The 8,303-nt window shown below is 52.1% G+C and overlaps 3 protein-coding genes across 3 annotated transcripts; 1 reads left to right on the plus strand and 2 right to left on the minus strand.

Annotated features, from left to right (window-relative positions):
- Positions 1-222: 222 nt before the first annotated feature.
- On the plus strand, positions 223-1,637 carry M431DRAFT_500054 (hypothetical protein; the record flags this gene model as incomplete). Its single annotated transcript, XM_024917880.1, has 3 exons — positions 223-708; positions 789-1,251; positions 1,351-1,637. The coding sequence occupies 3 exons, from the start codon at positions 223-225 to the stop codon at positions 1,635-1,637; spliced, it is 1,236 nt and encodes a 411-aa protein (XP_024769259.1).
- Positions 1,638-1,791: 154 nt separating this feature from the next.
- Positions 1,792-3,674, minus strand: M431DRAFT_270975 (hypothetical protein). The gene has a single exon (XM_024913946.1). The coding sequence runs from the start codon at positions 3,263-3,265 to the stop codon at positions 1,946-1,948; it is 1,320 nt and encodes a 439-aa protein (XP_024769260.1). The 5' UTR covers positions 3,266-3,674; the 3' UTR covers positions 1,792-1,945.
- A 2,880-nt stretch (positions 3,675-6,554) lies between these two features.
- On the minus strand, positions 6,555-7,937 carry M431DRAFT_524494 (hypothetical protein; the record flags this gene model as incomplete). The annotated part of the gene is made up of 4 exons (XM_024920579.1): positions 7,401-7,937; positions 7,235-7,328; positions 6,809-7,160; positions 6,555-6,735 (listed from the first exon to the last, which is right to left on the minus strand). Exons 1-4 carry the CDS (start codon positions 7,824-7,826, stop codon positions 6,555-6,557), a joined length of 1,053 nt encoding a protein of 350 aa, XP_024769261.1. The 5' UTR covers positions 7,827-7,937.
- Positions 7,938-8,303: the final 366 nt, after the last annotated feature.

An 8,303-nucleotide genomic window follows, 5' to 3' on the forward strand; every position in this document is an offset into this window, starting at 1 on the left:
TGGGTTACTAAGGATGATGTCGATGAGCTGAGCTTACATGGCGCAAAGCTTAAAGTCTTGTTTCTGTTTGGAGAAAAGAAGTGCGGGCACAAGCAAGCTGTTGCATACATCTCCTCATTTTCCCATTATTGTGTCTTGTGTCTTGTAGTTTATCCAACCTTTCAACATCATCTCCATCCAAGAATCCCCTCCTCCTGTGATATACATCCCCCTCTTCAAACCATGGCCATCCGTGTGGGAACAGCCTCGCCCAATACCCAGGCCACAACCCCCCTCACCCTCGCCCACCTCCACGACATCGTCTCCCGCGCCGCCGCCCAGCGCATCGACATCCTCGTCCTGCCAGAAGCCTTCATCGGCGGCTACCCGCGCGGCACATCCTTTGGCTGCGTCGTCGGCAGTCGAACCGCCGAGGGCCGGGAATCCTTCGCCCAATACTTTGACAAGGCAATCGATCTCGGCGACACCGTTGGCGATGGAAGTGCCGGCGCGGGCGTGAAGTGGGTGAGGAGGGAGTTGCCTGGCTATGAGCTCGGCGGGAGCGGTCGAGGTGATGGCTCGCGAGAGGAATTGGAAAGGATTGCGCGCGATACGGGTGTCTTTTTTGTGACAGGGTGCATTGAGAAGGCGGGTGGCAGCTTGTATTGTGCGGCGGTTTATGTGTGTCCGAAGGAGGGCATCATAGGCAAGCGTCGCAAGGTGATGCCGGTAAGCTCTCAACTCAACTCAACTCCATCACGATACTACGTCTTTATATAAGTCCATCCGGCTAATATGCATCTTATAAGACGGGCACCGAGCGTCTCATGTGGGCCCAGGGCCATCCATCAACTCTCCGCGCCGTCACGACCTTCATCCGCGGCCAACGCATCAACCTCGCCGCCGCAATCTGCTGGGAAAACTACATGCCCCTCCTCCGCCAGAGTCTCTACGCCCAAAACATCAACCTCTACCTCGCCCCCACCGCCGACGGCCGCGAAGGCTGGCTCAGCCTCATGCGCACAATCGGCATCGAGGGCCGCTGCTTCGTCGTCAGCAGCAACATGTGCGTCCGGGGCGAGCCGGACTCCGCCGACGCGGGAGACCGGGATGTCGTCCCGGTGACCGGGGGCTCGAGGCGGAGCGGCCGGAAGAGCAGCTCCGCCGTCGTTGCGGACGATGGCTTCGAGTTTGCGGTGCCGCCGCCCAAAGTGAGGCACGGACGAAGGAAGAGCGTGTTTGACGAGGATGGCAACGAGATTGTTCTGTCTTGTCCGGCGGATAACGGCGAGAAGCAGGGAGAAGAGCAGTCACGAAAGTCAGATGAGCAGCAGAGGATGCAGCAGCTTCAGAATTATCAACTCCCCAAAGTACAAGAAGACGAACCAGTTCAGCAACAAAACCAAACTACTCAGCCCGCAGCCGCTCCCAAAGCTCCGCACTTCCTCTCTCGCGGAGGCTCTTCCATCGTCTCTCCCTTTGGCGATGTCCTTGCTGGTCCGCAGTGGGAAGACGAAGATGGCATCATTTTCGCCGACATTGACCTGCGTGACTGCATCCGCGGCAGACTCGATCTGGATGCGGCGGGAAGCTACTCAAGAAATGACGCATTCAAGCTGACGGTTGACGGATTGGATTTGGATCCTCTGCCGTATTGAGGAGACGCACGAATATTGAGTCACTTCAAGTCTATGTGAGTGTAAACTAATGAGATGATTTGATCGAGATTGATGTAGTACCTGATAATAGTACCTATGTAAACAATATGATATGATATGATGAGCAAGTAATCTCCTCAGTCTTCATCCGCAGCGCAATGATTCCGTCTAAATTCACAACTCGGGGCAATGCCCCGTTCCAACACGCTCCCAAGTGACAAATAATAAATCCAAAGCAACTGCTTTGATCCCCACTGCCATTATAACGCCAACTGATGCAAATGCTTCTTCACCCTTCCTTTTTGACCTCACAAATTGCGGTCATTGTTCGGCTGCGGTCTCTGGCACGGCCGCCAGCCTTTCTCCGCATTACACTCCTCAACCTCTTCCTTCCTTTGTCTGTCCAGCGCCGCCTGCGCCAAAATCTCTCGTCGACTGAGTCCTGCGCTGCTCAGTTTGTTACCGCCTAGGACAAACTCGCCACCAGTCCAGCCGCCGTCGTCCTCGTGAACATCCTCTTCGTCCTGGCCTGAGATGTGATATCGTGATGTCTCGCCGATTGTCCGGCCGTTAGACTTCCAGTCGGCAGCGTCTACCTCGCGCTCAATTTGGTGGCAAAGATCCCAAAACTGTCGGTCATGAGGGCCATGAACGTTGTGAGTGAGCTCGTGACAGAGTGTCTTGCGGATCGTCTTGTAGTCACGATAGCCGTCATGGGCGTCAGTTCGTAGTCGCAGCTCAATCACCTCACCCTGGTTGCGGTTGAGACCCAAAATGCGCGATGTTCCTTCGTGTGTTGTTTCCGTGTGCGCCAGCGGCTCCATCTCCGTCAGAAGAGCGACGGTAAACTTGTGCTTTCGCATAGCTGCTCTGATACCCGGGTCCTCTTTAAGCCGGTTCAATAGTTTGAGGCTGCGCTCGGGATGCGGTAATCCGGAGAGCGGTCGAACCTGCAAGAAAGTGTATTTGGAGTCTTCTGCAGCTTGCAGTCCGCGACGCCGAGCCGGACCTTTAGCCTTTGCCTTGGAGCGCTGGGCTTCCCGTGCCGCCTTCATCTTGCTGAGCTTCTGGCACATGGCCTGGACGGCCTGAACATCGGCAGAGGTCGAGCCCATGACGGTGACAGTCTTTCCAGCGAGGTTCTTGACCTGATACTCGGGATCCTTGAAGGGCGCCTTGAGGAAGGGGCCCTTGGGTACCATGACCTTGATGTTCTCAAAAGGAATCTCTAGAACATTCTCGATCTCGTGGAACAAGTCGGTGACGGTGAGATCGGCCTCGATCTCAAAGGGAAACTTGTGGCCTCGATGCGACACGGTGATGCTGACAGTCTCCCGATCGGCGGCATTCTCACTCTCACCCTCGCTGTCACTGTTGATTTCGTCGTGATGCTCCTGGTCCGTCTCCATGTCCGGCGCTGACGCTGACGGTGCTGACGGGGCCGCGTCTACTTGCATGTCGCCGGTGGCTTCTGCGCCGATCGCTTCATTGTTGTCGATGTGGCTGTTTGTTGATGACGGCATCTGCTTCTGTTGCTGTGAAGCTGCGTCGTTATTGTTATTGCTGTCGATGTTGTTGTCGTGATCTAGAGTCGGGTGGTTGTTTGGAGGCAATGCGACATCAGTCATGTTGTTGAGTGCCGTCGTGCCTGTATTAGGTTGTATTAGGTTGAAAGCAGGATGGAAATAAAGCTTTAAGTTTGTGACGTCAAGCGTAATAAATATTTACAAACACCTGGCGGCACCTATATATATTTCCTTTGTCTTTATTGAGTTGTTTTAAGGGAGAGATTGCTGATGACAAATCTAACAGGTGATGCCCCCCGGAGATGCGACAGGCAGAGGCGTCGCTATATATATTTAGCCGTGCTAGGGCCGTTTAATAAGGCAAGAGGGATGCGTACGTATACCAATATTGGTGCTAGCATAAGAAACTCCGTATTTACGCGTATAATCGCGAGGAAAGAAAGTTACAGTAAGGTGCTAGCTATAATTATTAAACGGCGTTGAAAGGAAGGAGCAGCACAGAAGCTGCCAGCTCGGGATTACTCATTACTCATGGCCACTTCCCACAGTGCAATACGAATGCGATGCGCTCCAGCGATGCGGCAAGTGCGACCTGCTGCTCCTCCCCTGTCGGTGATTCGGGCACCTTCGGCAGGTGCTTGGTAATACGTCACGGCGGCCTCTGCCTACCCCCCTTTTCATACCGTCTTTGGACTAGCGCCATCGACGGCCCCTCCTTTGGGCTCGATGCCCGAGCGCCGGAGAGACAGCTGCGCCACAGAATGCACCGCCTCAGCTATGGAATACTTGTCCCGATGTTCTGCCGTAGGGCTGGTGGCTAATGGCTGGGGCGTAGCAACGTGGCTAGTGGGCGATGACGAGTGGCGGAGAATTGTCGGGCGCTGTCGGGCCCCTGCATTTCCCCGAGATGGAATTGGGGTAAGCAGATGAAAAAGTTGACACATTCCAGTGTGATTAACTAAGCCTCTGTGTCCAATTGTTAATGCCAGTTGTTACGAGAAGTGTGTAGGCTTTTTACATTGCCTCGGTTCAGCAAAGTTGGCCGGTTATTACCAGATTATTACCAGATGGCTATTTACCATTTACAAAGTTAGCCCTACTGTAGTTACCGGTATTACACAAGCTCTTTCCCCTGCTTAATCAACATTGAACCCTGGAATTACCGGCTTTTGGCCCTGTTACTCGATTTGGCTCCCGCTCAGCCTGCCGAGCCGGATCACCGGGTCCCCGATCGATGATCCCGCCGCCGCACGCCTCGCTAATGCAGAGTCCCTGTCTCGTGTCCTCCTTTTCCCCTCGAGCAGCTCTAGCTAGCAGAAAAAACAGGTGCCCTGCATGACTCTTGATTTGAATTAAAGCAGCTGCCAGGAACCATCATGTGATGCCGGGTGATCCACCGGAGCTCGATAGCCCTACATACAGCCGCAGAATTGGCCACGATGACGTCGTTGCCGCCCAGCAATGCTTTTTGGATGTGGTTGCTAGAAGCAGCTGGCGATGGTAGAAGGCGAAATATTTCCACACCTTTTTCTTCTTCTCATTTTGCAACTTATACTATGGAAAGATTCCCTCATCGAGACATGTCGGCAGGCTCGTCCAGTCCAAAGCTGTGCTGCAAGAGAGCTCTCCAGACGCAGCGTTGAAAGCACGCCAGTTCCCACCAACCAATCCTCTAAATGAGGCCGTCACCGACACATACCGGACAATCTCCGTTGATGTCTGGATCCGGAGCAACTCTTCGTCCTTCTTGCTCTTGCGATGCGTTGAAATGCCTCACGACTAGCTCGCGCGCGTTTACCTAGAGGTGTTCGCCACCGTTGTTATTGCGCAGAGCGGTGCACTGGATTGCTAGGTCCCAGGCGCAGTCGATGTTGCTACCAGTTCTCTGAATGCTGTCGCAAATCTGTATCTACGATGGCTTTCTCTAGTAGTTGTCTTTGCTGCTCCGGGCTCAGACGGTCGACTCTACCTCCACTCCAACCGACCACTCCCTCTACGAACTCTACCGGCAAGTGAAGCCATGATTTCCGCAACACATCTGTGAAGGGTGCCCAAAGACAGACATTTCTTGCACCCAATCTCAGCTCTTTGCCCCTCTGCGTATTGCGTCGTATGCATAGCCACCCAACTTGAAGCTCTCCACCTATGTTCATGCACCTCGGACTCACTCATGTCGCCGACTGCCCCCCTTCGCTCGCTGCACACTCATGAGTCTGGAGTCTAGAATCCAGCCGGAGAGTGTGATTCCAGGTCATGAGTCCACGTGTTCACTCGAAATGAGTCAAGTTGACATGTTTGACTTCTCACATCAGGATGTTGATCATTCGGGCCGCTCGTGGCCGAATCGCCGAATGGCATAATCGCCGAATGGCATCCTCACTTGGCGCTCGGCCTCGCACACTTGCAGCCCGCCAATTATGAGGATCTTTTTGTCTCTGTAACTCGGTCACGTAGCTCCCCACGAATTGGTAAGCTGCAATAATCGTGCGGAGTTGATCAAGGGCGGAGCCCTTCTCCGGATTCTCCCCCGCAACATAGACCGCCACATACATGCAGCCCAACATCACTCTTCCTTTGCACCACACCTCCTCGAGAGCCGGCAGCTTCAAGTCCGTTATATGCGCTGCGGCGTAGAACTCACCGAACTTTCCAATTCATTCTGCGCCGCCAAATGTCCTTTTCCTGCAGAAGCAGCACCTTTGTGGCCTTCCTTTGCGGCGCATCTTGATATCCGTTGATCTTGTGACAGGCTCTGTACATATTCACTATCAACGTATCCTCGTCTCTGATATGGAGCCAGTCCTCCCGAATACAACCGCAATATCTTGCCAAATCTTTCTCGAAAGATTTCCGTCTAGTCGTTTGGTCACCTGTGATATGCATGAGATCCTCGTAGCGGCTGAGCCGGCGGAATATCGCAAGGCGGTGGTGGCTGTGACGGAGATGTTATCAGTAAGAGACACTGACGGTAATGATGGCTGAATAACGAGAACCTCTTCAAATTGCATATAGTTCTTTATCTGAAAATTTTGACAACCTGGCTCCTTATATTTTCAGTGTTAGGTTAGGTGACGGACTACCACATCCGACTTCCTCAAACCGCAACAATCAATCGGCACGTCAATCACCCGTCATGCCAACAATGGCAGTATCAATCAACTAACGTCCGTATTGTATAAATCTATATATTAGTATATCCTTTGTTAGTCAAAATGATAATGGACACTCCGGCCTTTGGTCGTTTTTCTATGCTCGATATGTGATTGTATAAGATGACTGCCGATCTCATGAGTGGGTTCCAAAAACAAAGTCTATTCAATCTATTCAATCTGGAGCATTCGTGCTTCTCAAAAACACAAAAACACATTTATCAAGCTGCATGACGGTACATCTACTCAGCCACCTTGATGATAATCTTTCCAACGTGGCGGCCAGCAATCATGTGGTCAAAAGCCTCCTTGGTCTCATCAAGGGTAAACACACGATCCAGCAGCGGCGCAAGGCTAATCTTTCGCTTCTCCAAATGAGCATTCAATTCCTCGAAATCGCGCTTCGAGCCGACAGCAATACCCCTATACTCATATTAGCCATGAACCATCAAGACTTGTCATCTCTTTATATATATTGTCAAATGGCAAAACTTACTGGAGATTGGCACGCTTCCACAAGAGTTGGAGGATTTTACTTGGATTCCAATCCCCGGTGAATCCTCCGAGGAAGCCCACAATCTTGACTGAACCATACGTGGCAAGAGAATCAATGTTTGATGGAATGGATGCTGGGCCAATGTTGTTGAGAACAATCTTGGCTCCCCTGCCGTTGGTGATGCGCTGGACCTCTGCGGCAATGTCGGTGGTGGTCTTGTAGTTGATGCCGATGACGAGGGGGCTCAATTTCTTGAGCTGGGCGAGTTTGGCGTCCGAGGATGAGGTGATGATGGTCTTGATGCCGGCGTCGACGAGGAGGAGGAGGGAAAAGATGCTGACACCGCCAGTGCCTATTGAAAGAGCATTTGGTCAATACGATGATACGTAATAGGGATATTAGCAGTACTGGTGAGCAAAGCTTTACCTTCCAGAAGGGCATAGTCCTTCTCTGGCGACAGATTCTTCAACCCATCAACACTAGACCATGCAGTAACACCAGCACAAGCGATGGTAGATGCCTGCATACAATCCAGTTAGCCAAGCCACTTGAATCAATAACAAATAAACTGGCAAACAAATTGACGCCTCACCTCATCCCAAGATAGATACTCCGGCAGTCCCACAAGAAGATTCTCGTCAAAAACCCTATACTCAGCCAAAACACCGTCAACATCTCCTCCCAAACCCTGCACCGGCTCCTCCTCCTCGCCCGTGAGGAAATTTACGAAAAAGTTGGGCGAGACGCGGTCCCCGACCTTGAACTTTTGCACGGCCGACCCGACGGCGGCGACTTCGGCGGCGGCGTCAGAGGCCGGGATGCCCTTCTCTACGACGTTGGCCGGGTACACGCCGCTGAGCATGGCGACGTCGCGGTAGTTGAGGGAGACGGAGTGGATTTTGATGAGGACATCCTTGGGGCCGAGGTTCTTGGGGGTGGTTTCGGTGGTTGGGACGATGGTTAGGGGGTGGGCGCCGGTGGTGCGGCGGTAGGCTTTGAAGGTCTCTGGGATAGCCATTGTTGATTTATTGAGTTGTTGTGTAAGTTGTGAAGGTTGTTATGGAAAGATAAGATGATCAGATGTGTTGATGTCTTGAACTACTGTTGTTGATGCTGTTTCAAAACTTCATTCTTGGCGATGGCGTCCTACGTCTATTATACTCTTCTCAACCATCTTCAACCCACCCTCGCGTCAATATGAAATGCGATGTAGCAAGGTCCTTCAGCCACATTTCGTATCGCGTACAACTGACGATCCACAACAAACGAATCACGAAGCCTTCCTTGGCCAGATTTACAATCTTGATAGATTATTAATTCTAATCGACAATCCTTCTGGAAATCATCGGGCATAACCAACTATGAAAAGAGACAGGGCGTCGGAGTTTAGGTTAGCTTGTAAATCCCAACTTGAGAAGGGCGGAAGTATGATCAGATTTTGAGTCTGCCCATTTCCTTCAAGGTTACAATACGGACATAGAGAGCTAGAGAATAG

The sequence above is a fragment of the Trichoderma harzianum genome, assembly GCF_003025095.1.
Source record: "Trichoderma harzianum CBS 226.95 unplaced genomic scaffold M431scaffold_17, whole genome shotgun sequence".
Lineage (NCBI taxonomy): Eukaryota > Fungi > Ascomycota > Sordariomycetes > Hypocreales > Hypocreaceae > Trichoderma > Trichoderma harzianum.

Excerpts from the sequence above, each read along its gene's own strand:
- M431DRAFT_270975 (XM_024913946.1), bottom strand. The coding sequence starts at position 3,265 with ATGACTGATGTCGCATTGCCTCCAAACAACCACCCGACTCTAGATCAC.